The sequence below is a fragment of the Gasterosteus aculeatus genome, chromosome 9 (genome assembly GCF_964276395.1).
Source record: "Gasterosteus aculeatus chromosome 9, fGasAcu3.hap1.1, whole genome shotgun sequence".
NCBI lineage: Eukaryota > Metazoa > Chordata > Actinopteri > Perciformes > Gasterosteidae > Gasterosteus > Gasterosteus aculeatus.
In genome coordinates, this window is record NC_135696.1 from 22,586,115 (window position 1) to 22,613,784 (window position 27,670).

At 55.1% G+C, this 27,670-nt stretch overlaps 2 protein-coding genes across 2 annotated transcripts in view; both read right to left on the reverse strand.

Annotated features, from left to right (window-relative positions):
* The window catches only part of baiap2l2b (BAR/IMD domain containing adaptor protein 2 like 2b), a 7,564-nt gene extending 1,743 nt beyond the window's left edge, over positions 1 to 5,821 (reverse strand). The window contains 13 exon segments of the mRNA XM_078079933.1: positions 32 to 111; positions 113 to 434; positions 616 to 681; positions 1,083 to 1,290; positions 1,365 to 1,467; positions 1,818 to 1,922; positions 2,056 to 2,187; positions 2,378 to 2,467; positions 3,370 to 3,441; positions 3,733 to 3,794; positions 4,169 to 4,255; positions 4,919 to 4,994; positions 5,080 to 5,821. Of these exon segments, the coding sequence (XP_077936059.1) occupies positions 32 to 111; positions 113 to 434; positions 616 to 681; positions 1,083 to 1,290; positions 1,365 to 1,467; positions 1,818 to 1,922; positions 2,056 to 2,187; positions 2,378 to 2,467; positions 3,370 to 3,441; positions 3,733 to 3,794; positions 4,169 to 4,255; positions 4,919 to 4,994; positions 5,080 to 5,133 (1,457 nt within the window). The 5' untranslated portion in view covers positions 5,134 to 5,821.
* A 136-nt stretch (positions 5,822 to 5,957) lies between these two features.
* dnhd1 (dynein heavy chain domain 1) lies at positions 5,958 to 26,152 on the reverse strand. Its single transcript, XM_078080010.1, has 44 exons — positions 25,862 to 26,152; positions 24,944 to 25,243; positions 24,467 to 24,661; positions 24,188 to 24,391; positions 23,872 to 23,982; positions 23,610 to 23,766; positions 23,225 to 23,482; positions 22,957 to 23,100; positions 22,724 to 22,835; positions 22,415 to 22,635; positions 22,084 to 22,327; positions 21,762 to 21,919; positions 21,272 to 21,397; positions 20,924 to 21,200; positions 20,663 to 20,790; positions 20,293 to 20,491; positions 20,038 to 20,123; positions 19,774 to 19,951; positions 19,413 to 19,538; positions 19,226 to 19,323; positions 16,008 to 19,110; positions 15,783 to 15,897; positions 15,541 to 15,688; positions 15,184 to 15,466; positions 13,743 to 15,114; positions 13,179 to 13,269; positions 12,974 to 13,067; positions 12,702 to 12,891; positions 12,506 to 12,608; positions 12,308 to 12,454; positions 12,037 to 12,228; positions 11,533 to 11,943; positions 10,839 to 11,250; positions 10,660 to 10,764; positions 10,433 to 10,591; positions 10,157 to 10,335; positions 9,078 to 10,061; positions 8,818 to 8,959; positions 8,673 to 8,741; positions 8,188 to 8,413; positions 7,798 to 7,889; positions 7,602 to 7,724; positions 6,823 to 7,433; positions 5,958 to 6,736 (listed from the first exon to the last, which is right to left on the reverse strand). The coding sequence occupies exons 2-44, from the start codon at positions 25,213 to 25,215 to the stop codon at positions 6,356 to 6,358; spliced, it is 13,026 nt and encodes a 4,341-aa protein (XP_077936136.1). The 5' UTR covers positions 25,216 to 25,243; positions 25,862 to 26,152; the 3' UTR covers positions 5,958 to 6,355.
* Positions 26,153 to 27,670: the final 1,518 nt, after the last annotated feature.

A 27,670-nucleotide genomic window follows, 5' to 3' on the forward strand; every position in this document is an offset into this window, starting at 1 on the left:
TTGTATTCTACCCACAATGCACTGGGGTTACCTTGGAAACAGCAGGTTTTCAGGAGGCCCGTGCGGGGACCGAGCCTGAGAGGAGGGAGAGCAGCGCGTGAGGAGGGGGAGAGCAAAGGAGGAACCAGGGTTGACCTCTGACCTCCGGTACCTGGGGCTCAGAGTCGGGCCTCTGGTCCGGCCGCGGAGACGTTGCCCGCTGGTCCGTGGAGCTCCTCCGGTGAGGGGGGGCCGGAGGGGGCGGAGGTGGAGGAGGTGGAGGAGGCTCGTCGTAGCCCGACTCCCGGGGGCTCGGCTGGGCGTCCACGGAGGCCCTGCGGTCGGGCGTGGCTGGAGGCGGGACGTCGCCGAAGCTCCTGCCCTCCGATTGGTCGGTGCAGGTGTCGCTGGGGTCCAGTAGGTTGTTCATGCTGTGGCTGCGGAGCGAGCCCCCGCTGGGGGGGTCAAAGGGCGTTCATGTGTTTAGAGGAAAGCAGATGTTTCACACGTTCTTCTTAACTGAAGTCATAAAGGAGCTGATGAGGTCACACATGTTCATGAGTGACATCATCAGCTTCTGACTCGCGTGTCCTTTTGTGTCAGACGAATCGTAAAAGGCCCCAGTTTGTACTCCACCTGGTAGAGAACGTGCTGGAGGAATCCTCCACGGGGGAAACGTAGGCCGCAGGAAACCAGCCCTGACTGGACGACACACGAGAATATCTACACAATAATATCTACACAATAATACACACGAGAAAATCGACACAATAATACACACAATAATATCCACACAATCCGTTTTAAAGCAGCTGTATAAATAAATAGATAATATTGATTATGATTATTCTAATTGGCATAATGATGATAATTATAATAAATGAATATTATTGTTTCATTATTATGCGACCTTTAAATCTAAAATAAAGGAAATGTAAATCTTTTTAAACAAACCTGCTTACGTCTCCTAAACTTGTTTGTTTCAACGACGTGTTTGATTTTTAGTCTCAATGGGACTTAAATAATAAAGGTAGAATAACAATATATAATAATCACTAATGAATAATAAGAACCCTGATCCGTCATCGTGACCATGAACGCACCGCAGGCTGCTGTCCGTGCGTCCGTACAGCCAGCCGTTGCGCGGCTCCACGACCAGCACGGTGACCGCCTCCCCCCGGCTGAAGGGGAGGAGCTTTGGGTTGGAGGAAGACGGGTGAGACACCAGCGCCCTCATGGCCCTCCCCCCGCCCGGACCCGGGGACTCCCCCACCGAGCCGGAGCGGGAGCGGCTGGGGAGGGGAGACGGAGCTGCAGGGGGGAGGCAGGGGGGAGGCATTAAAGACGGCCATGGTGTTCTACATGGTGTCATGGTGACCTCTGACCTCTAGAGGGCAGCCTGCCCAGAGCCTGCTGCTCCCTGCGGGCCCACGACATGTCCTCGTCTCTGGCCACGGTCTGCAGGAGGGAGCTCACGGAGCCTCGCAGCTACGCACACGCACACACACACACACACGCACACGCACACGCACACACACACACACTCTCTGGAGGTGATTAAATCTTCTCTGTTCATCCTGTTTTTGTGAAGTTCTCATAATTATGAGTTAAATTCTGGATTTGTGGTCAAATAGGTTCAGTGACCTCACAGTGACCTTTGACCTCCTGGGTCCTCGCCGAACACGGGCGAGCCACATTTTGAGGAAACCTCATGACAAAGGAGAAGGTTTCAGTAGGGACCCCCCACGTCTACACGAACACACGTTTCAGGCCGACCTTTGACCCCTGAGCTGCGGCCGGTGGTCCCGAGACGTTGCTGGTGGAATGTAATCTAGTACCTGAGCCTCCTGGTCCACGTGGGTAGGGGTCCGAGGCCTGGACCCTCGGGTCTCGTTGACCTTCTCCTTCCATCTGTCGGCCTTCTGCTGGAGAGAAGCTCCGGTCTGAGAGGAGCGAGGAGGGAACATCTGAGAGGCCTCGCAGGGAGACACGTGGCGTGTGCGTGTGTGTGCGTGTGCGTGCGCGTGTGCGTGTGCGTGTGCGTGTGCCTGTGCGTGTGCGTGTGCGTGTGCGCACCTTGTTAATGAGGAACAGCAGTGACTGCGTGAGGCCGCAGTGCTTCTCTGCCAGGAAGCGATACCTCCTCTCCTCCTCCTTCAGGATCTCCTGCTGGCTCTGCCTCAGGTACGTCATGTACTCCGTGTTCTCCTGGAGGACCGTGACCCCGCGTCACACACTATATTCAAGTTCATCACAACAGCTACATTTGACAGATTACAGTGAACGCATCACAACCCCAACAATGTTCACTGAGCAGAGCCTGAACGCATCGCGGTGTAACTGTTGGCGAGCTGTTAGCGGTTAGCTAAGCATCACATATGTAGATGTGTGTGGGTACCAGAGAGTCTCTGTAGGCTCCTCGTCTCAGCTGCTTCTCCAGAGCTTCGGCCTGGTTCCTCACCTCCAGCTCGTACACGCGCCGGCTTCCCTGGAGGTCATTTAAAGATCTCAGCGGTCACAGAAACTCAGTGTTTGCTTTGTGACGGAATGAATGTGGCCAAGAGACCTCGAAGTGCAAAGAAACAACCACGTCGGGGCCGTAATCAGTGAACATCTACAGCGAAAACTGGCAGTGCAGTCAGTGAAGAACGGAGCTAAAGGCTAAAGTAAACCGACAGAAACAACCACAAATTGATCAAACAGCTCGGTTTAAAGAGGAGATACGTCCCATTTCAGGTCGAGATTGAGTCATTCTTGGAACAACAGATTGCAATAAGGTGTTTATGAAGAAGACGTATTACATCGAGAGGTTGATGCAGCAGGAAAAGATGTGAATCCAAATGACTTCTCTGTAGTGACCAGCAGGGGGCGACTCCTCTGCTCCCATAGACGTCTATGAGGAAATGACTCTACTTCTCTGTAGTGACCAGCAGGGGGCGACTCCTCTGCTCCCATAGACGTCTATGAGGAAATGACTCTACTTCTCTGTAGTGACCAGCAGGGGGCGACTCCTCTGCTCACATAGACGTCTATGAGGAAATGACTCTACTTCTCTGTAGTGACCAGCAGGGGGCGACTCCTCTGCTCCCATAGACGTCTATGAGGAAATGACTCTACTTCTCTCTGGATTTAACATTGTAAACATGAGTTTATGGTCTCAGTCTCTAGTTTAAAGTCTTCTTCAACACAGCGTGATGTTCATTTAGTTTCATTTCATCTGTTTTTGGGGTCGTTGCAGCGTGTTTTGTCCTCGTGGAGCCACAGTTGTTTGGAGAACTGGGTGCAAACGTCAGCGGCTTCTACAAGTAGGAAGTCCTCTGAACATTTACATGAATGTAGTATATTTAGTAAAGGCAAGAGAAGAGCCGCTTGTCTTCCTCCTGAACTCACATCGATGTACTCCTCATCCAGCTGGACGTTCTTCTCCATGGCTTGTAGCACCTCGATCTGGAACCAACGGAACTGCAGAAGAACAACAAACTCCTTACGAAGACTCGTCTGTTTGCACACGAGCTCCGTCCTCTTCATCAGAGCTCGTGTTGTGTTCTAATTCAGTAGCACATCTAAACCTCACAACGCTCTGGATTGACGCAGGATGTGGACATTTAAATTCACAGGTTTATTAAGAATAATTATTGGACATTTTATCACAAAACGTTTAAATAAACAACTAGTTTTGTTAGCAAGATGTCCTGGTTGTTCACGCTGCGTTTCAGTGTTTGAATAAGAATAACGGTGATAACGCTGACTGACCACTCCCTCCATCTCTGCCGTGAGTCTCCTCTGCGTCTCTGAGATCTGGACCAGGACGTCCCCTGAAAGACAGCAAGACAACTCGCAGATTTCAGTACTGCTGAAGGGTCCCTCAGTCATGTGACACAGGAAGTGAACAGAGGTCAAAGCTTTGTGTGTTGACTCCTCTGGTCCCATCTACGAGAAAACGTGCATGCGAGTGTGTATATATTTGTGTTTGTGTTTATTCACATATTTAATGTGAAGTGTCACTTTGATAGAAGTGGGATAAGATCTGAGACCAGCGGCACCTCATCCGTCTCAGAGAGAAGCTCTCCAGCGTAACCGGAGCCGCCGGAGTGCCTTTGTCTCAGTGGAAAGACATCTTTAATTCAGAGGAGGTCACCTGATGCGGCCACACACACACACACACACACACACACACACACACACTTACCCAGAGAGCGGGATGACAGCGTGTGGAGCGCCTGGTCACCCATCTTAGCCACAGCGCTAAAGTACGCCTCGCTGCTAACAGCTAACGCTGAAGGACACGCACACACACACACACACACACACACACACACACCGGTGAAAAACAACCCTTTTTAAAACATCACAACCTGTTCAGCTAAACTAAACTGCTCCTGTGGTCATCGGACAGGCTCCTCCCCCTCGGCCCAAATACGGTCACTTCCTCCTCACTGTTTGCAAATAAAACCAAGATGGCGAATGACAAAACGTCCAAAAACAAACGAGGAAAGGTCACCATGACAATGACCTCGCAGTGACCACGTCGCCGTGCTCATCAGGGTTCAGTTTAAATCAATTTCAACTGCACGACTTCTATAAAACAATAAACTGAACAACAACAAATACATGTATTCATACAATCATCTCTACACAATAAGTTTGTACACGGAGTCTCACACACACACACACACACACACACACACACACACACACACCCTAAGGTTTCTTCCCTTTTTTCCCTCTTGTAAGGGTTTTTTCATTTTTTGGGGAGTTTTTCCTGTGCCGATGGTGGGTTTCGGGGCAGAGGATGTCGTATGTGTACAGACTGTAAAGCCCTCTGAGGCAAATTTGTAATTTGCGATTCTGGGCTATACAAAATAAAATGACTTGACTTGACTTGACACACACACACACACGCACACACACACACACACACACACACACACACCCTCACCTTGGAAGGCCATGACGTAGCTGTTTCCTAAAGCGACCAGGTTCTGGAGGCCCGGATTGAAGGTCTCCATCAGGTTCTATAGGAACAGATACTTCAGCATTTGGAACACACTTGGCCTGCGAACACGCCACGAACACGCCCCGAACACGCCATGAGCTCACCAGGTAGACGGTCAGGGTGGATCTGTGCAGCTGGTCGCTGGTGGATCCCGACATCGTGAGCAGACACGTTAAAATAAGAGCTTAAGAGCTTCAGAAGGTGAAGAAACTTCTGCAGAGTCTCTGAGTTTCTATTAAACTAGTGAGGTCACATGTGTGATGGGAGGAGCCTCGTTGGTGAGGGAGGAGAGAGTGTCATCGACAGGTCACATGTGTCATGGGAGGAGCCTCGTTGGTGAGGGAGGAGAGCGTGTCATCGATAGGTCACATGTGTGATGGGAGGAGCCTCGTTGGTGAGGGAGGAGAGCGTGTCATCGATAGGTCACATGTGTGATGGGAGGAGCCTCGTTGGTGAGGGAGGAGAGCGTGTCATCGATAGGTCACATGTGTGATGGGAGGAGCCTCGTTGGTGAGGGAGGAGAGAGTGTCGTCGATAGGTCACATGTGTGATGGGAGGAGCCTCGTTGGTGAGGGAGGAGAGAGTGTCGTCGATAGGTCACATGTGTGATGGGAGGAGCCTCGTTGGTGAGGGAGGAGAGAGTGTCGTCGATAGGTCACATGGGTGATGGGCGGAGCCTCGTTGGTGAGGGAGGAGAGCGTGTCATCGATAGGTCAGGACAGGCAGACAGGTAGAGAGACAGACAGAGAGAGAGAGAGAGAGAGACTCACCCGCACTCACTGTTGTCACGACAACAACAACAACCATAAAACACTAGTTGGGGGAGTTAATGTTTTACATGTTTTACATCTTACGTATTGATGGACATTTAAAACAGACTTAGAGGAGTTGAATGTGTGACGTTTTTAAATCGATCTATTGTATCGTAATCGATTGTAATATCTGTGTATTTACATTATTAACGGTCTGTGGAGACGCTGTATCACAGTTTTCATTCATTTAATACACAAACAATAGAACACAAGCTTCTGTTTCAACAAAAACACTCCAGACTGAGAGCACGTCCTTTGCTAACCACTTCTCCTTGACCTCAATCCAAAAAGCCACGAGGTCAAGGAGAGACGTGAAGGACAAATCATGAAGCGTTAGGAAAACTAAATGTTGCCACAGCAAAGAATTGTGGGTCGGCATTATCTCCTTTCCTTTGCCTCCAATGGAAGTTGCTAAAGGAGCTAACAGAGGAAGCACTGAAGCACCTTTCCTACAACAAAGGACACTTCAGTGAGGAACCTTGAGCCCACTGAGGATGGACACTTTGATGACGTCATCGTGTGGAACAGTTGATGACATGAAGTGACTTCCTGACTTCCATCATGTGACTCAGAGCGCGCTCGTGAGCGCCACCCGCCTCAAACCGCACAGCGCGGGACTCATGCCGGTGGGGAGGGGCAACGTGGCGATGATGTCATCGACTCCGCCCTCCGGCTGTTCCCGGGCGTAGATTGGGCAGCGATAGAGCGGCGACGGCGAGGAAGGGCCGATGAGGGGAATGAAACGCTCGCCCCGTCTGTCTGCGGCGTCTGGGCCTCTGACCCGAGCCTCGAGGCGGACGATGGGCAGCCAGTGTGGCGCCGCGGGGGGGGGGGCTTCGTCCCGCAGGGCCCCCTGCAGCGAGTCCCACGATGCACCTCTTAGTCGCAGGCCGCACAAGTACACGGTGTACGGAGGAGGCGGGGCCAGGAAGGCGCCGTGGCTCAGGACCTGGAGGAAGAAGTACGGGGGGGCGTGGTTAGGGGGGGGGGGACCAGTTGGCTCCACCGTGTGTGTGGTCGTCACCAGTGCTTCACCTCGGCGTGGAGAGCTACGTCCCCGACGTGTCGAAGGTTGGATCGCGCCGCCTCTCTCATCAACGCCACCAGGAGGCCTCTGGCGTTCCTGAAGGCGGAGAGCCGGTACGCGCCAGGAGGATCCGAGGCGCCGCGCCCCCCCAGGTAGGCGGCGAGAAGCTCCGCCCTCCTCTCCAGCCGGGGCAGGTCGGCGAGCTGGAGGAGAGGGTCGGAAGAAACGCCGCCGAGTCGGATGCGACGCCGCAGCCGCCGGAGGAGCGAGGAGGCCTCGCGGAGGAGATGCTCGCTCTCCGCCTGGAGGAACGCCAGCAGCAGAGCGTGAGGAGCAGCTGCCGGTCCCGATGCCGCTTGGAGGCGGTCCTTCAGAACCTGAAGTCTCTCTGACGCGTCGCCCAAGGCCGGCAGAGCGGCGGCCTCACGGGGGCGCGTGCGCGGGCTCCTCGCTGCTCCCGGAGGAGTCTGGGAAGCCCGGAGCAGTTCGCTCAGATTGCGGCTGTTGATCTGGATCATCTCAGCGACTTCGTCTGCACTGAAGCCCAGCAGGCGCGGGTCCTCGAGGCCCGACGGGCCCGCCAGACTCCGCTCCAACGCCTGCAGCAGCGCCGACGGATCTGAGCACAGGAAACACAAACAGATAGAAATAAAAATATGAGGAGAACCAGCAGCTGCATTCTGGGGGCGACTCTCCGTCTCTATTTATTCCCTCAGTAAACATCAGTTTATGATCTCAGTCTTCTTCACTACAGCATGTTCATTGTAACCATGGTTACCGGTCTCACCGGAGAGCGCGTCCGGTCCACCGGCGCACAGAGGAGACGATCCGCTGAGGTACGTCTTGGCAGCGCAGTCCACCTCCTCCAGGTCGGCGAAGTCCAGAACATGGCCGCCGTGCACCAGGTTGACTGTGAATAAATAGAAAACGGGTTGGACTGCACGGAACCGGAGGGTCGGCGGTACCTGGCGATGCCGGCTCACCTGCGATGTAGCGCAGAGCCTCGGCGCTGTCGTGGCACAGAGCGGCGACGTGGCGGTGAGCCTCCAGCAGAGCAGAGAGGTCCTCCGGACCCCTTCAACACAGAAACCAGCGTGGACCCGACTCAACGCCACATTCATACCACACCATCAGTCAGAACACCTGAACCGGGCCTCCAGTCCCCAGTCGGCAGCGTTCTGCTCCTTGGTGGGAACAGAGCGGTGACGCGCGGACGAGAGAACCACAAACACAGTTTTTAAAGGAATCTGGTTAAAGTAAACGCTTTATTCGTGGCGCGATTTAAAATGTGAACCGAAGAATACGACGCTTTCGATGACGCGTTCAAGGACCGTGGGACGGCAGTGAGGTTGGTTGTCAGTGGGTGTGTCTACCAGCTGTAGCTCCTCCCCTCTGCCCGGGCTCCTCCTCTCTGCCTCTGCAGCAGCACCGAGTGGAAGACGGCACAGCGGAGGAGCGGCTCCGCCTCGCCGGCCGAGCGACCCGCCGGAGGCCGGCGCTCCATGACGGAGGTCAGCTGACCCAGAGACGCGGCGAGCTCCTCCCTCAGATCCCAGGGGGGGTCGCAGACGAGCGGAAGAGCGCTGTCTCTCACCGCCGCTGTTTAATGACACGGACAATCGGCATTACTATTATTATTAAAGGATCATACAATGACATCATCAGTGCTTTCAGAGCTGTCACATCGACCTTTTTGTTTTTTATTATAATATTTTGGTGTAATTTCATTATTTTTTCATCTTAATTTTGCTTAATTGTTAAAATCGAGATTGAATAACTAATATAATTATAATAATCATATGTAGAACACGGAGGGTGGCGTGTTTTTCGCCGCGCTCCGTGCTGAGGGAACGCGTACCGGGGACGGAGCTCCACGCGTCCTCCTGAGCGATGAGCCACAGTCTGAAGCCCGGCTGGACGTCCTCCTCTGAGGGACAGAGAGGACACGCTGAGCCCTTTGCGTCACGCTGGAGCCTGAACCTGACTCGTGGTTGACCTCTGACCTCTCATGGAGGAGATCAGCTGACCGAGGGGAGCCGACAGGCGGCAGTTAAAAACAAACCAGCGTCCGGCTTCAGCGGCTCGGCGCAGCTTTGAGTGGACGACCTCCGGGTCACAGAGGTCATCGACACACACGACCTCCACCTGGAAGCACGCCAACACAACGAGATTAAATGTCTCTTGTGTCTTATAGCTGTGATACATCATATAACAGCTGATCAATAAGTGAACTCTGATCCAGTTATTGATCCGTCTGCGGTACCGTCTTGGTTCCTGCGGCGCAGCGCGCCAACGCGTTGATGAAGTGAAGCGGCCCGGCGCCACTCCGGTCGTCTCCGTGGTGACGGGGCGTCGTCAGAACAACGGGCCCTTTGTGCTCGGCGAGGTGGCGCCGTAGGGCCTCGGGGTTCACGGCGCGAGGGGCCCCGCCCCCCCCCGTCGCTCCCGGCAGACAGAGGGAGCAGGCGGCCACGGCCTCCGCCAGCCCCCCCAGGCAGCCCGGCACCGCGGTCCTCCACAGCAGCGCCCGCTGCAGCACCGACAGGTGGGCGTGGGAACGGCAGGGGACCGGCCCGGCCACGCCGGAGGACGGGAGGCGCAGGTACTCCCGCCACTGGAGGGGGCGGGCGCAGAGAGAGGCCGTCAACCCTCTGAAGGCGGGGACCTCCTCCAGGAGGAGGAGCTCCGGGTAGATGTGGGGTGGGATCCAGCCGGGCAGAGCGCCCGTGGGCTGTTTGGGGACGGGACGTCCCAGGTCCCTGAGGCCCCGCAGGAAGGCCGCGCTCTCGGCCTCGGAGCACAGCCCGCCGTGCCGCAGCAGCGCGGCGGCGAGCAGCAGCTCCAGCGCCGCCGCGTGGCTCCGGCACAGAGAAGGCCCGTACTCGCCCAGCAGCCGGCCCACCATGCGGTGCGTGACCTCCGCTGCCCCAGCGGGGCACGAGAGCAGCGGCGCCTCCCTCCCGGCGAGCGCCTCCTGCGTGGCGGCGAGGAAGCGGCGCAGAGAGAAGTAGTAGGCGGGGGAGAGGCGGGAAACCTCCTGCAGAGCCCGGTAGAAAGACGCCGCCAGCCCAGTGAGCTGCCGCGCTGCCGCCAGCAGCGACTCGTGGCGCCGCCGCTCCGCCGTCAGCCGCCGGGCCTCGGCCTGCAGCCTGGTGGTCGCCTCCCGACGGGCGGCGGCGTACGGCAGGAAAGCAGCGTCCTGCAGCGGCGAGGCGCTGGACTGCAGGACGTAGTCCATCAGGGAGTCCTGAGAAGAGACGCAGACCCGATCAGCAGCTTCACGTGTTCACGTCATTGGTCACATCGCTGCCAATCAAACGCCTGCTGACCACCACGTCTCACCTCCTCAGAGACGAGTCTCTCCTGCAGCATCCGCTCGTCACGCCGGAGCCGGCGGCGTTGGAGCAGCAGCTCGCTGCACTCGGCCTGCAGCAGCTGACTCAGCATCAGCTCCTGGATCTCGTCGGTGCTCGGGGAGAGGTCGACCACGCCGACCCGAGCCAAGATGGACGGGTGGATGCCTGCGGGGCCGAGGCAGGAAAGGGGAACGATATGGTGCTTTCTCCTTTAGACATCAGCACAGAACAAGGTCTTAGCGAGTCATGGACCCCCCCTCACCGCCGCGAAGGAGCTGGACGGGCAGACGGGTGCTGAGGAACAGGCGGAAGCCCGGGTGGGTCGCACAGAGGCGCTGACGAGGAGCCGGGCGCCGCAGTCGGGCCAGAAGAGCCGGGTCAGGAGGCGCTCGCTCCACGCGGGTCAGCAGGACCCTCAGGCCTGAGACACAGAGGGGAGGGAGTGAAGGACTGAGGCCACGGGGGGCCCCCGGGTCGGGCTCCGCTCACCTCTCTGCGCAGCCTGGTCCAGCCGGTCCAGCAGCTCCGGGTCGTCGGCAGAGAGCAGCAGCTCGCAGCGCGTCTCCTCCTGCAGCCGCATGTAGCATGTAGCCGCTAAGAACCGAGGACAATGATTCAGGATGGATAAATAGATCCATATGCAGCATAGAGCCAGAGCCCCGGGGTACCTGCACGGGGGCAGCTGTGGGAGCTGGTGTTGGGGGGTCGATGGGGGTCGACCAGCAGAGGCCAGCGCCGAGCACAGGCGCTGTCGCAGCCCCACAGCAGCAGCTTCTCCAGCGGCCTGGCGGGCGCAGCGTCCCGGTGGAGGCCCAGAGCCCGAGCCAGAGGCCAAAGAGGACTGTGGGACGCGGGGATGGGGAAGCCGAGGAGGGGGCGAGGGGGCGTGGACACGGGGCGTGTGAATAGGGAGGTTCTGGGGTCTTCTGGGTTCACGCCTATGCTCCCGGTCTCAAGGAGCTGCCTCCACTTACTCAGCAGCTGCGTGCGTACGTCGGGTCCAAAGGGACCCAAATAAGAGACGACGGCAGCCAGGATGAGGGCGTCTCCTCGGAGGGATTGCTCCTCAAGCTTCAGCTCCTGGGGGAGGAATGCAGAAACCATCTCAATCAATCAAAGAATCGGAAATAGAGGATCAGGACTACACTGAGCCTGCTTCTCGTAGAGGATCAGGACTACACTGAGCCTGCTTCTCGTAGAGGATCAGGACTACACTGAGCCTGCTTCTCGTAGAGGATCAGGACTACACTGAGCCTGCTTCTCGTAGAGGATCAGGACTACACTGAGCCTGCTTCTCGTAGAGGATCAGGACTACACTGAGCCTGCTTCTCGTAGAGGATCAGGACTACACGGAGCTGGTACCTGAGCAGCGGCCCTGCAGCCTCTGAGGTGTGTCTCCATCTCGTCTGCAGCGGAAGCAGCTTCTCTCTCGGAGTTCTCCGCTGTGAGGAGCTCCAGCTGTTCCTCCTCCACTTCTTTTTGTACCAGCTGCAGTCGGAGCTCCGCCTCCTCCTCGCGACGGAGCTCCTCCTCCAGGCGCCGCTCTGCCAGCCGCAGTCGACGCGCGGCCTCCGCGGCCGCGGCCTCCGGCCGCACCGGCTCTGTCCGCCGGCGGCAGCACTCGAGCACGGCCCGGACCCACCGGCTCAGAGACCCGCAGGCCCTGCTGGCCTCCAGCACCGACTCGGGAGCGAAGGCAGGCGCCTGGACCATGACAGCCAGCCGCTCCAGCTGCTCCTCCGTCACGCTGGAGCGCTCAAAGAACTCCAGCTCCTGGGGGGGGGGGGGGGGGGGGGGGGCAGCCAACAGAGCCGTATGACCTCACCTGTGGCGTCACAGCATCCTCATCACCACCCGTCCACACACCTGGAAGAAGTTGGACTGTCCCAGAAGCTGCCGTGCGCTCTCCCAGCCCGGAGGACGGTTGAAGAGCAGACAGACGGCGTCCGTGACCCGCACCACCCCGTCGGGGGGGTCTCTGTAGTGACGCACCTCCTCCAGGTCCTCCTCGTTCAGACAACTGAGGGTCTCGAGGGCCGCCAGGAACACAGGTCCTGTCTGGACACAAGAAGACGTGAGACACGATGAGGCGCACGTTGTGTTTACTCATTTGGTTTTGGATTAATCATCAGTTGACCGGTTTCTCAGCGCGACGGAGCTGCTCCTCCAGGTGACGCAGCGTGTTCTCCTCGGTTACACGCGCCTCCTGGGCCTCCTGGAGCAGCCTCCTCTGAAGGTGTGCCGCCCGGAGGAGGTCGCTCTGCCGCTGAAGGACACAGAAGATCTAGTCCAGTGCACAGAAGGAAGACGCCTGCGCCGTAGAAGCTGCGCTTACCTGCAGCGTGTCAGCAGCCTTCTCCTGCAGCCTCCTGAGGATCTGTCTGCGCTGCAGGGCTGTGCTGCTCAGGGCCTCCATGCGGGACACAACCGCTGCCACTCTGAGAGAAACACAGCCGTCACATGGCCGTCACACCACTGTGTGTTTCCCGTGGGTTGACTTCCTCGGGTGGAGTAATCAAGAGGTGGAGTACCTGTCGGCTTTGCTCCGCTGCTGATTGTGCAGATGGTGGACGAGGTAACCAAAGTTGCCAATGAACTCGGTGTAAGTCTGAGGGCCGAAGGTCCGAGCCGCGAGGAGCGCGGCGGCGTACCGGCATGCAGACCGGTGGATCGATGCCATGGCCACAGGCAGGCCGGCCGCTGGGCCTCCGCCCTCCTCCGCTGGAGGGGGACAGAGAGGACACGGCTCAGTGCGCCCAAACAACTGGGACCAACAACTGGAGGACGTCGGGGTGTCGCTCACTTCTGAGCCAGTGAGTAGCAACTTCCACTAAGGACTGGGCGGACCACGGCGGGTAAACCTCCACACAGCTGCAGAGGCTCAGGGCCTTGGCGAGCTGAGGAGAAAGACCTCCATGTGATTATTATGGTCTATTAGAGCCCTGATCTATCTCTTTGGGGCGGGGCTACACGCTGATTGACATAATTGAAAGAAGACTCATATTTACATCTCGTCCATAGAGTCCACTGTTGGCCGGTGTCGTGGTGAAAGGAAGCAACAGGAACACGTGCACGTTTCTGTGAGCTCGGCTCAAGAACCTTTAAAACAATGTTTACAATCATTTACTTTCTTTCCTTGGTTAATGTTACAGCCACTGGCGTGAATCCTGTTACATCCCAGCAGCAGCACAACATGTACAACATACATGCTCACAAGCACATCAAGTAACATTTAAGTAAAAACATCCTGACAGCGGAACGTGACACAGATGTTCTGAATGAACCCGGTTCCTCGACCTCTCTCAGTGCTCGAATGCATCGGACAGACTGCAGACAGCCAATCAGAGTGGAGGAGGCTCCGACCAATGAAGCTGTGATCAAACTGTCCAGCAGCGCTGAGCAATTCCGAACTACAGTTCTGTAACTCTAAAAGTGTGTTTCTGAGATCCAGAACTGAACCCTCATCACTGATGAATAAGTGAGACAAAGGAACCCGATTGTTTCAGAGTGGAACGTACGCTACGAGCTGTGAATGAACATATAAACAGTGTGTGCATCCATTGCCCTCTTACGTCTCCAGCATCCAGCTGTCCATCAGGTGCCTCCTGGAGGTCTTGGCAGCGGTCACTCTGGAAACCAGGTCTGTCAGCGGCTCGTCCGTGTAGAGCGCCGGGTACGCGGGCTGAGCCATCGCCACCAGCAGCGCCGCTCTGACCGAGCGGCTGACTGCCTCGTGGACCAGCACGACCACGCGGACCCCGTCCTCTCTGGTTCGATTCCCGGCTTCTTTCAGGATGTCGCGCAGCTCGCGCTCGTTACCGGGATGCACCTCCATCAACCGGCAGCCCGTTAGCTGGGCGGCTAAACGCACCGTGGTTTTACGGCCCGTGTCTCGGTCCGAGGCAATCAGCGCTCCGTGACCTCCGGGTATGAGCAGCGCCCTGAGGACGTGCAGCAGCTGGCGGAGCCTTTGTTTGTGGACCATGCATCTGTGGGTAATGCTGTGGTCTTCATCGCCTTTCTGTCCTTTGTCTTCCTCTTTGCTGTCAACGAGAGCACGCAGATCCTGCAGCAGAACATCCAGGTCTCTGCACCGATAGGACGCGCCGTGCTTAAAACCTGCTAGCGGATCCATTGAGGCCTCGGAGAGCCGCGGGGCGTATACGAGCTCAGCTGTTGCGCCCTCGGCGTGCTGGTCAGCGTGGGGAGGCTTGGGACCAGCCTCCGAGCTGATGTTTCCATGTGCAGGTTCTGTGTGGCCAGCTGCTTCTGGCTCTTGTGGGTTTTGTGGATCTAACCTCCAACCTGCTGCCTCAGTTGACCCGAAGTGAGCTGTTGCCGTCTCGGCTACGAGGGACCACAGCGTCTTTCTTTCGTCCTCTGAGCGTAACCGGTCACTGAACGTACGCGTGCACTCGTGCATCCAGAGACGTGCTACGTTCAGGACGGAAGCAGGAGGACGCTCCTGGTCCTGCAGGGTCCCCGTGTTTGGGATGTTTGGCTGCCACAGGCACATGCCCCTAAACACCTTCTGAAGGTCATGATGGGAGAATACGAGATGGGGCGCCGGCACAGCGGGCAGGAAGCGCTCGCGTACGGCTGCGTAGAGACGCTCGGTGGCAGTGATGATGCAGCGCGCCATCTCCTCGCCGCTGTGCTGGAGCGCCGTGTCTTTGAGCCACATCTCTAGCGGAGGAGAATGGATGGACAGTAAAAGGTCCAGGGACAGGTGGGGCAGCACCAAGGTGGAGAAGAGGCGCGAGAGCCTGGGGGACATTGCGTTTCCGTGGCGATTGGCGGATCCGGAGGCACAGCAGGTGGCCATGTAGCCGACGGTTCCGGCGGCCAACGAGCGGAAGTGGTAACCGTCAAATGTTAAAACGTGTCCCGTTGAAATACTCTGTCGTAGCGTCTCCAGAGCTGTTGACACCTTCCCGAAGACATCTGTCAGCGGGAATGATACATTAGACACGTAAAGCTTCTCGCGGTTCCAAACCGCGTCGTGCTACTCACCACAGGGCGCCTCGTGGACATCGTCCACAAAGAGAAGGAGTCCCGGCCGCCTGGTCGCGGAGCCTCCAGGGACCTCGCGGGTCTCCTTGCGGCGGACGCTGCTCAGGACGGTGCGCAGGTCTCCGGCGCTCAGCAGCGAGCCGGCCGGTAGGTGAACATGCGGCTTGTCAAAGCCCAGCAAGGCTTTGCACAGAGCGCTTTTCCCGGAAGCCGGCTCCCCGACGAGCATCACCGGCTGGTTGGCCTCCACCAGGAGCTTCAGCAGACGGGTGTATTCGCTGAACTACAACAACGGAATGAAGACACTTCAGTTGAAATGTTGAAATGCAGCGAGGACCTCGGGTGTCCTTGACTAACCTTGGGAGTGACGCAGTTTGTCGGCGGTGTGTTTCTGCTGTCGATGTTTAAAAAGTGACCAAACACACTCTCTTCATCGGGAACCACAATTTTGTACCGGCAAGAAAACAGAACCTGACGTGCAAGCGAATCGAACTGTGGTCGGAGGCTGAAAGTGAAAACATGAAACACGAGAAGGCCGATATTCATTCAGGGAGCAATAACTGCGTAAAGGTGTCGCATGGAGACAGAGAGGATCTTACCGAGGATGCAGATTCCCACTAAATCCCCAGATGTAAGCCGCCAGAAAAAGGTTCCTGGCCATCAAGTGTTGACTACTGTGGGCGTCCAATGTTCTGCCGCTGTGTTGAAGGGCGTCTGGGGGAGAATGAATAGTGTCGAACAAATATATTGAGTCGTATATTGAACAGCAGCAGGAATTTGTCTGTATGTTGAATGCAAGACATGATCCTGCATCCTGCTTCTACCTTTTGGGTCCATTCGTGGCGTCTGCTCATCTTTCTCCACTTCTGTCCAAAACTGCTGTAGGAGAGCTCGTAGGATCCGAACAAATGACGTGACTTCTTGTAGTCCGTACGTGGCGCTTTCCACAGATTCTCCCTCGCTGTTCCCCGCAGAGTTCAGATCTCTTTGCCTGAGCAAGCAGAGTGTGCTGGAGAAAAGATCTTCAGCCAGAAGACTCCACACTTTCAAGGTTCCTTGATCCACTTTGTCTTCAAACACGAGAGCTTCCATCTCACTCTTCCACACGGCCCTCCACAGGTCCGTAGCCGCGAGGTAAACCAGGCTGCAGCGGGTCAGTGCAGAGGGGCCGGCCTCACGTAGGTCAGTGACCTCCACGAGTAGCTTCAGGTGCGATCGGGACGGCAGTTTTTCACCCGACGCCAAGCTGAGAAACGGCCACTCGGGACTGCACATGGCGGTCAAGTAGTCCAACCAGCCGGGCCGCCCCGCGGGATTCCCATCCATCACCAGCCACCTGCCGGCGGTGTGAGCGCTCTGCTTTTGCTCGCCGGTCAGAGAGCTCGTGGGTTCGCTCTGACCTGAATCCCTCAGTGCCTTTGCAATGGCTCCGTCTCGCCACCCCCTCTCCTCGCAGAAGTAGCCGAATAGCTCTTGGTGGGACATGGCGTGAGGAAATAAGACCGTAGTTTGGACAGAGCTCCAGGTGGAAGCAGGTATCTGTCCATCTGCCTGTCGGGCTCGTCCTCCGGTGAGATTGTCCCTTTGAAACAGATGTTCTTCTGCCTGGGCAGCCAGATGATTGAGGGCTCCGGCTACAACGCGGTAACAGGTCGTCTTTCCGCTACCAGAAGGGCCGAGAAGCATCACTGCCCGAGAGGACCTCACGGTCTGATACAGTGTGACAGCATTGCGAATGATTTCAGCATCAGCTTGAAGCCGTTTCCTTTGTAATTCTTCTGTAACTGCATCTTTCAGTTGGATCTTTTCTTCCTCATCAAAGTACTGCTGGAAAAGAGGAAACTGGCACGCTATCGGGAACGTCTCCTTGCAAACGACGTAGAACCGTGAGGCGTTCTTCTGATCATAAAGAACCGGCAGGTAGACAGAGAGAATGGCTTTCACAAGCGCTGTCTCCTCCATTAATCCTTGAACAATCGACAAGTGAGAACGGCGACACCTGGAAGGCTGTTCGGTTTCTTTTCCACCTTTTTCAGCACTTAAACCTCGTGAAGGACCAAGATGGCTTTGTTCTGCGGCCGCTCCTTTAGCCTCCACTGAGATTTCCCGTTCCCGTACACTTTGTTGTAAGTGGATTTCGGAGGCGGAGATGATCTTTTGCAAGACTACAAGGTAGGAGCTCTGGTGGTCGGAGAGGAAATCGGGCAGACAGGATGAATCGCGGGCCAGTTCCACCAGGGCCACCAGGCGTCGACTCAAAGGCGCCGCCTGTGAGAAGCCAGTGGACGTCAGCATTACTTCCGTGATGATTTTGTAATCCGGATGGGTTAACGCAACGGGTCTGGTGGCACGTCGCAGACTCTCCGGAACCTGGAACGCATCCCCCTGCGATGACGTGAGAATGCATCCGTAGCCTCGTCTTGCAGACACGCTTTTACCTGCGAGTATCATCCGGAGGTCTCGACCAAAAAGGGTTGTGAGCCCGTCGCTTGGCTCCGGATTCACTGCCTGATTCTCATCTCTCGCTAATTGAGAAAAGGACTGTCTGATGTCTATTAAACGCTGCCCCAGCAGGGTCAGGACCTCTCGTGTCAGAAGGTGCACAGATTGCAGCAGAAGCCACGCCCCGGTCTGCAGGGCGCCCCGCAGCATCCGCTCAACCACACCAGCGCTCGTGCTCGGACAACATTGCACGCCGACGACCTGACGACCCAAGGCTCTTCCCAACTGGACCGTGGTCGTTTCCTTTCCGGCCATGTTGGGTCCCCTCACAAACCCACACCTGTAGCTCGTCACAGCCAGGAGGATCCCCAGTGTGGCCCGATCTGTGGACGGAGTGTGCACCATCACCCAATCTTCTGGACCAGAATACTCGTAGTTATATTGGAGTCGATGGCCCAACACATCCGCGTAACACGTTGGATCATCACTGCCCTCCTTCACGTGGTACTTGATCCAACTCAGCCACTCGAAGGACGACTCTGGCGCACATTGCACCTCCATGAGGCGAGACAGCTGCTGCGCGTGCTTCATCGTTAGCTGCACCAGAGCCCGAACACACATCATTGTGTACCTGGAAACCAGAGGTTCCCGTTGGGCTCCTGTCAATCCGTCCCTCATGAAACAAGCCAGGGCTCTTAGCTTTGCAGAGTTGTATGCCTTCACGTTGCTCAACCCCACTGGGTTTGCCTCTTGGAGAGCTCGTAGGACCGACCCGGACCACACAGCCTCCTCGGCCACCAGCAGACACTGAAGAGGATGTCCAGACAGCAGATCCAGAAGAGGGAGCAGAATTTTCCTCTTTCCAGCAGCGTTGGACAGGATGTCTCCGACCTCCTGACTGAATGACAAATCTTGGCTGGACGGTTCGAGCTGGTTTCGCGCAGCAGCACATTGTTGAATGCGGTGCACCATGGTCGACTTCAGCTGCTTCTCAAAGGCCTCCAGCCAAACCAAGGCGTTGCAATTTGGTTCCAAAGGAGACGTAAAGGCGACGTGCTCCTGGAGGCTGCCGAAGAAGCCCAGGACGTTCAACTGTCTGTAGCTTTGAGATGCAGCCCCACCGCCTTCTACATAAGACAGCGGTTCACGGTCCACCTCGAGCCGACGTATGCCGCTAAAACATCGCCGCACGAAGCGCTGCAGGGTGAAAGGTGTTGGGCGGAGGGAGAGAAGTTGGATCACTTCCCTGTCACTTAAAAACCACAGTCTTGGAAACTGGTCACAGAGGGTCTCCAGGAGGTCCACCATTTGGTTGGAAATGACCTCCATCGTGGAAAGACCGTCCATGAGAATCTGGCGAAGGCTCTCCCCGTGGAATCTGTCATTCGTCTTCTTCGAATGAACAAAATTCAACACGCGAGGGTCACTTGACACAGTGAGCATCATCTCCCTAAATGTCTCATCCACTGGTTGGAATTGCTCCAGCTATAAATGAAAGGAGAATCAAGATGAACAAATCAATCTACGTGTATCTGATGCATGTATCCAAGAGGTCAACTTTCATAGCGTTGCATGTATCATTTACAGCGAGGGGACATACCAGGTCCACTCTCTGACCACTCCGGCATGGGTCATGTAACGTCTTGGTCAGGAAGGTCCACAGTTGCTGGTATCTTTCAAGTGAACAAAGTTGCCTCCCTGAGATGGAAAGAAAAGAAAACCAAACCATCTTCATTGTTATGTATTTAAAAAAACATCTAAATGCCCCTTTTTTATATCCACCCTACCGAGATCTTTCAGTGATTGCATCCAATGTTCCATCTGCGGCCTGAAATCAGCGCTGTGTGGAGACGTCCTCATGGCGGACAGAGCCATCAGTTCACTCTCTATCTCAGCCAGGTGTATTTCCAGACCTGAGTGAGAACACCAGACTGAATAGAAGACGTGGACGCGGCCATTGGGAAGTCTCGTTGGTTTGTGGGCCGATGTTACGAGACCTTGAGTTCAGAGATTTTGTCATCGTTGTTTTTTTTATCAAGCAGTGACCATATATGGACTGACGACGTAGCGACGCGTACACAACTCCGGGAGACACTGTCAATCAGCGAGTAGCCCCGCCCCACAGCACCCCCTGCTTGGTGGTCTCACCGATGACGATGAATCGCTGTTGGGCGCTGCCCTCCGAAGGCTTCTCCGTCTCTGTTAATCCACGTTGGGGCTCTGCAGGCTGCCAAACTTCCAGCTGGAAGAGTCTGGCTCTCCACCCTCGTTGAAGCTTCTGGAAGGTCTGCTCCATGCCGCACTCCACCTGTGCATCCCTGCACACCTGCCACGTGGATCACGGAACAGGTGTTGGCGGCATATCAGTCGTTTTCACCAGCAGATGTACATTATCGTCCATCCTGCTCTCACCTTGCTAACTAGTGTCTGGTCCAGCTGTTGAGACGTCAGTTGAGAGACGGTCACCTTCTTCTCTGGGACAAACGGTCGGCCCATGTCTGCCAGACGGAATGCATTTGGATTATTTTAGCCTTGGTTGCGTCCAAACGAAGCGCGTGAAGAATGCAGCTTTTGAGGACCTTCAGAACCAGACGTTTCCTCCTTGTTATGTTAGACTAAGTGCATTACTTAGCGTAGGTATCACTACAAAGGGTAAAGGAGTCTGACCTTTAAAAATGGCGTTCCAGTGTCTGTGTTTGAGCGCAGGGCTCTGCAGCTCGGCCAAGACAGCAAGCTGACAGCTTAGCTTTTCCAGGGTCCCTAAAGTCTCCTGCAGCACTGCATCATGGGTAGGCACGATACTTGTTAGAGAAAGAGCTCGCTCCTTCCACATGGAAATATTTCCTTGAGCTTGTGACACCACAACCTGAACAATGAAGAGAAGAGATTTGTGGCTCTCACTCACGTTAACCTCTAGCTTAGCATATCGGTTAGCTTACTTCATCAAGAAAACTGCAAACAGATCATTTGTCACCATGCGTTCATATAAATATACATAAATACTCGCCACCATGTCAGAGACATCTCGACGCGTTACCTCACTGAGCAGCAGCAGTTTCCAGTCGTCCATCCACGTCGAGAGCTCAGCTCTCAGCTCCCACAACTCAAAACGGGCTTTGACCTTCTGACCTTCTGTTGTCCAGCTGGTCAGATCCATCGGCCGTCCTGAAGGGAGCCAACGAAGTACACCGCTCTGAGATTGGCATTCTGGTGAATACTTCAAACCTTCCTTTCCGTAGTTACAATGAGACCTTCAAAGTAAAAGAAACGTCCTCTTGCTGAGCGCTACGGGTCTCACCGCGGAGGTTTTGGCTGTCGCCGCTAAGCTGCTCCAGCTTTGCGATGAGGTCGTGCACGCGAGTCCACGCGCCGCTCAGCTCGGACGCCATGTCTTTGGCGTCCTGCGTCGGGTCGACGAAGGGTCCCGACGTGGCTTCAGAGACCAGGCCTTTAAGGTCGCGGGTCAGATATGAGAACACCGCGTCCACGGCGCTGACCATCGAGGGAAGGCGGCTGCACACGAGGCCTCCTGCTCGCTCCAGCAGAGGCAGGAAGTCGGCCCACGTGGCCAGCAGCTGAACGCAGAGAAAAGGGGTCAGACGGGCGGCAGGAGGACAGCTGCGACCAGGTGGTTACGCCTGCACACCTTTCCTTGCAACGCCACCTCCTCTTCAGTCATCTTCCTCCAGTTCATGCCAACGGTGTCCTGGAGGGAGCGGATGTAGTCCAAACGCTTCCTCGCCTCGCTCGCCGATTCCTCATTGTCCCTCACCTGAAGTGATGCGACAGATTCACAGGACGTACCGCTTAGGGGTCGGATATCATTTTGGTAGAATCTGTTAGTGCTGCAGAGTAATCAAACTGGAGTTTGGGAGTGGATGAAGCCGACCGGCAGCAGGAAAGATCTCCATAGCTCACACCACACGGGTGGAGTCCGGTGCCCTTGGAACGTTTTTAACAACTCATCTCCATCAAAGACAAAATATTGGGATCTAAATTCAGAACGATCTGACAAGACTGATGGATGAATAATGTTAAAGGGACGTGAAGACTCACGGAGAACGTGGGGGCAGTAGACGTTTTATATCTTTAGTCTCTTCTTAATTCCTCACCAAGTCCCCGAGGAGGTTCTTTACCGTGAGCGCGTACGTTGACAGGTGGAGCAGGTCTCGGGGGTCCGTCTTCAGTTTGGCAGCAGCCTCCTCCAGGTCGGCCGTCAGGCTCTCAGAGAGCAGCTTTACCTGCTGCGAGAGCAGCTCCATCACCTCCTCCTCCACCCGCCTGAGCTGCAGCCCTTTTCAAAGCAAACAGAGAACCAGAACTTTCAGCTAGAAGAGGCAAAGATCTCTCGAGTCACTAGCGGCCCTCACACCACTATTTAACAACACTTTAAGGAAAAGCTTTTGGATGAAGACAGGAAACAGTATTTTCCAGTGAGTCCTTCAGAATAAAACATACCGAGCCTTTCCTTCAGGCCGGTGCACTGGATGATGAACAGCTGGTTGCCGGTGGAGATGGACGAGGGAACAGCGAGGATTCTCTCGGCCCAGTGAGCCACCTTCTCTAGGAGCTGCCGGTACAGTGCAGACGGCCGACCCTTCAGGGACTCCAGGGAGGCTGGACTCCACTGGCTGAGGAACGCATGGACCTCCGTTAGCCACGCGTAGCTCTCACACAGCCGCTGGACGTCCCGCTCAGCTTCCTGTCCAGAGATCAGGGAGGCGTGACTACTGATCATGCATCTTCCGTCCGCTAGTTTTAATCACAGAGGTGGATTTAAAGGTCTCGCCTGCATGATGTCGACCTGCTCTTTCTCCACCCGTTCTGTGACGTCGCCGGTGCTGATGTGCCACTGCAGTTGGGCTTTGAGGAGGCGCTGGTAGCAGCAGTGCATGCTTCTGCCCCGCGCCGATAGGAGGGAGGCCTCAGGAGGCTGCAGGCGGCGAGCCGACAAGCCTCTGAGCCTGCAGCAGAACATCCTGCGACCAGTCGCTCCATCGCTGCTCTCCTCTGAAGAATGAGAACACATGAGAGCAACGAGCACAGGACGGGTCAACAGCGTCACATCACACCGCCTCTCAACTGAAGACGGCCGTACCCGGGGACGGACCGTGTTCCAGACGACTGAGGTCAGAGGTTAAAACCTGAGAGGAATCAGAGGTGAAGAAGCTGTCGCTGGTCTCCAGGAAGAATCCACATGTTTCACACATCTACCAGACGATGAAGGAGCAGAAAGCAGAGGCCATCTTTATTCTTTAAAAAGATTTGTAAATCATTTGAAATGTGTTGAGGTCAAAAGAAAAGGCCGGTGCAGGAGGAGAAGTTCATTACCTGGATTAACGAGTGGCCCGCAGTGAGGAGCGCTCGGCTCACGGCTTTCTGGAACCGCTGGATGGGGGGCTCCACCCTCAGACCCCTGCTGACCCCCACGCACAGCTGGGTGAGGAAGAGCCATCCCTGCTGAGGCTTCTGCCTCTGCTCAAACAGAACACAGCAACGACCGCCGCGTCACCGTCACCGTTCAAAGCTCCGTCGTCCTCTGACAACACTGCGTCCACAGAACCAGAGTGGGAGGAGCCAACGAGGGCTCCCCTGTCACCTTCACGACGCCCCTGAGGAAGGACCGGACGTCTCTCTGGAAGACGCTGACGAGGCTCTGCAGCGTCATGTGGTCCACCAGAGCGGCCCAGCGGCCCAGTTTGTGCAGGACGCCCCGGGACCGGGCCGCCCGTCTCTGCAGCTCCCGCCGGTGAGCCAGCTGCAGGTGGATGGCGTCCTCGCAGTCCCCGGGAGTCCTTCTAGCCGATTCCAGGTGTCGCTGCAGCTCCTGGTGAGCCAGGTAGCTGTCCTCCTTCACCTGGGGGGGGCGAATAACCCAACGTGAGCTCTAAGGGACTCAGATCGGAGTGAGATATGAAGTAACCAGAAATCGTGCTCAAACTCTACAGTAAAGTAGGAGCTTTGAGCGATTGTGAAGTTATTACCGTGTTTAGGGTGGCAGCGCGATGACGCGAGAACTTCTCCAGCGTCTGCAGGAGCTCCTGCTTCGTGGTCCTCAGTAGGTTCGTGAACTCCAGCAGTGTGAAGGTGTGAGACCCGTCCTGGGGCAGCGGACTAGTCTCTCTCAATTCTTCCATTACCCTGTAGGAGGTTGAGAATCAGCGATATCAGGGTTTCGTACCACAGCCACAAGCCCAGGGCCACATCTGGTGCACAGGAACCAAGGGCTCGAGGCTGGAGACTCGCCTGGTGAACTCGAGGAGAGCCTTTCTGAACCGAGGAACGGACGTGAGCAGCTGATCTTGCAGAACCCGACACCTGCGCTGGAAAACAATCTTGCGCACACTCCTTCGCCACCTGGCGTGAAAATACACAAACCGCACGGATTAGAGAGAGAATGAAGACACGACCAGCAACAGATATTCTGCTGATCGAGGGTCTGAGCATTTAGGAGGCGTCATCTTTGGGAAGCAGACTTGTCACAGACCAAGCGGCTGGAAAAGGATCCACAGATTAGTGCTGTTAGTTGCTGGTAGCAGCTGAACAGCTTCCATGAGCTCACCTGGTGAACGCTCTCTGCCGTCTGAAGTCCCTGAAGAAGGGAATTCCCTGCAGCGCTTTCCACGCCAGCGCCTCTCGGTACCACTGGGCCAGACTGACGAGTCCCCCGGGACGCCCCCCTGTGACGTGGAGCACCGCACCAGGGGAGAAGACGTAGTACTCGGAGCCCGCCTGGCTGGACCGGACGGCTCGCAGGTCGTAGGGTCTGAGGACAGAGAGGACGCGTCACTGTGGCGTCGCGGTCTACCTGCGGCTGCTAGACGGTCTTACCACAGCGCACCTGGGACACTCCCCCTCCACTTCTCTCAGGTAATAAAGATCAAACTCTAACGAGTCTTTGCGAGCGAGGATGTGAACCACCTCCGTGCCTGTGAGGGGAACCTGTGTCGTTCCACACGCTTCCCCATCATTCCCACGCGTCATGTTCTCGTCCTCACACGTCGTCGCTTTTAAAGATTCACCGTCCTCGGAGAGGCTGAAACAATAAAAACAACAACAAAAACTAAACAAAAGCAAAAACCAGAACCGGTAAAACAAGAAATGGATGAAAAGGGGGAAACACGCCGCAATCATGGCAGCTAATATAGCAGAGTAACAGACAGGTGACATTCAGGTGTGGAGATGCAGGTGATTGGACTCAAGAGGTTCCACTCAAGGCAGACAATCAAAGGACGGGAGTAAAGAGGACATGAGAGGACATGAGAGGACATGAGAGATAACCCTTGTGAATCTCCTCTCCTGCGCTAACTCTGTGTACCTCATAGGCATGGAGGCCCTTCCAGGTCCTTCTGTCCACCTCGTGGTCCCTGTGGCGCTGCCGGGTCTCCCTCGGGCCCCCAGGCGAGGGAGCTCCACCGCGCCGGGGGGGGCGCCTCTGGAGGGGGGGCTCCGCCTGCACGGAGGCCGTGGCACGGGGCCACAGCGATCCGGGCGGAGGGGCGGTAAGGTCACCGTGGGAGTGAGGGTCTTCTTCAGCGCGGACGGGAGGTCTTCACTGGTCTGGGTCTTCTCTGAAGGGGGGCCGGACATGATGCTGATGTCTCCTCTGCTGACGCTACTAAAACGAATGTAAGTGAACTTGAATGATCTGGTTTCCGACACCAGATGGAGGTGCACATGAAACGATACACACAAACGTTACACGGGATGAGCTGGATTATGGCTTCATGTCGGAATTCATTCATAAATTCTAATTCTAAATGACTACTATAGATGATTATACTTGTACAATCTATAATCTCTCTGTATGTGAAACTTTGTATTCATCACAAATGAGTAGATCTATTTATCTGATAGTAGATGAAGCTGTGATTTGTCAACATTAACACAATAACACTGTAAACATGAGTCACAATAAGTCGGAACCAACATTAATAAACGTTAAAGAGTGAAGTAATAACTCATACATTCTTCTTTCATGTAACGTTACTTGAGCCACGTTTCTTCATTCAAAGTGGATAAAGTCAAGCTAACTAGCAAACCCGCTTTAGCTACGCTAGTTAGCTAGTCGGTCAGCTAACTTAACAGCTAGTTAGCTGTTAGCTAACGTTAAAGCCATAAAAACGAACCACGTGACCAGTCTGACACTTTCTTCTTCTATTCAGGTTCATGAAGTTGTAAAAGTATTTTAAACCCGCTAAACAGAAGGAATATAAAAACTAACTGACTTTCTCACCTGGTTGCTGACGGGAACGAGTTGTCTCGTAACCATGACGACGGGTCGCGCGGCAACGCGGAAGTAACTGGCCGAGGTGACCTATTAACCTATAGAATGATTCATTAGGTATTAATATTAGTTCCCTGGTGGTTTCGCGGCAGAGACGAATATGTCGCCAATGACGCATCGTAAATAAACCTGCACTCTCCGCTGAAGAGGTTTAAACCCGTATGAAAGAACGTCCCAGCAAGAAGTCCACAATCACCGGGTCCACGAGGTCCACATTCAGTGCCTCGGCCCCATCGGGGGGGTCTTCATCACCTACAACAGTGGTTCCTTCTCCCACCTGAAGCAGAAGCAACCTCTGGTGATGCAGATCAAATCATCAGTGTTTTTATTGTCAACGTGTTCTCTGATTCATTTAGTGAGTGAAACACAAAACAGACTCGTTCCACCAAGATCCCGACGCATTGTCCATCACGGGTAGTTCAAGATCACGGTTTCGGTTCGCAGACTAATGCAAACTTTGATTTAACATATTAATGAAAGGCTTGTTGGGCAGCAACGTAAAGAGGAGAGAATGTTTAAGCAAAGTGAAAACGAACCTGTTAGGAGTCAAACATCCATCTGCTGTATTAAAACACTGACTAATTAGAAGCGCGTCACACAGCAGGACGTCGCTCCCCAAATGAGTCCTCCTGTGTTATTCTGTGAAGAAGCGTGCACGTAAACATGACTTAACACAAGTGTAGCCTGAATTTAGAAGGAGAGGAAACTAAGCTGAACCAATAACACGCGGCGTGGACATTTTATTTGTACAGCGCATTTTAACACAGTGGCAGAAACACGCGCTGCCCACCAGGGGGAGCCAGAGGCGCACGGACAGGCAGCTCAAGGATCTGCACCCTCGACCCAAAGGCCCCTTGAGGCGTTAGACCCTGAACCCTGACAATAAGAACATCTCAACCATAAGGACACAAACTCAGAAGAACAAGAAACAAGAAAGTGCAGTTTAATCAAATAAGCTGATGTAAAACTTGCTGTAGATAAGAACCATTATAAGTCCAATGTAAGTGCTACAGTTAGTTAGTGTGTTAGTGGAGGTAGAGTCTGAAGAGGTGTGTCTTTAGTCTGAAGATGTGAAGGCTCTCTGTGGTCCTGATGTCTTCAGAGACCTCCTTCCACCATTTAGGAGCAGGACAGCAAAGAGTGGAGATCTAGTCGAGTGTTTTGCTCTCAGTGAGGAGGAACAAGCAGTATTTGTTGTACCGGACTTGGTTTCCCCCCCTTTGGGACCAGGACCAGGAGCCCCCTCCGGACCAGGACTCACTTCATGGGCTTCAGGAGGGCTTCTCCACACCGCGACACCACAAGCTTCATTTGCGTTCCTCAGAACTTGAAAAACAGAACTGAGGCCGTTTCCAAGGCAACAGAAGGCACACAGACACACACACAGACGCACACACAGACACACACACAGGCAAAATCCCTGCTGTGACTTCGCACATCGCACAAGTACACACAACAAACACACAAAAAACACATGTGGGTCACCACCAGGATGTAACACTTCAATCAGTCTGTGGACACACACACACACACACACACATCCCCTGGGTCCTAAGGCCCTCCATGTAGTGCTTCTCATAAACATCAATGTACCAAATGTACTAATAAATCCCCGGTGGTTCGTTGGTTGATTACTAATCGACCTCCTCCTCCTGGAACCAATAAACTGTGACGTGTTCCCTCAATCTGAGGAGCCGTTCAAATGTTGATCAATAATGAATTAAAATGAAAGATCAATCATGTTTTAGTTTTATCTCA

Bases quoted from the DNA above. Each gene is read 5' to 3' on its own strand.
- dnhd1 (XM_078080010.1), bottom strand. From the start codon at position 25,215: ATGTCCGGCCCCCCTTCAGAGAAGACCCAGACCAGTGAAGACCTCCCG. The intron at 20,791-20,923 runs GTGAGACCCGTA...GGCTCCCTTCAG, and splicing joins CGACAGCCAAAACCTCCGCG to GACGGCCGATGGATCTGACC. The intron at 19,539-19,773 runs GTGAGACCACCA...GTTCTCACTCAG, and splicing joins ACAGCGATTCATCGTCATCG to GTCTGGAAATACACCTGGCT.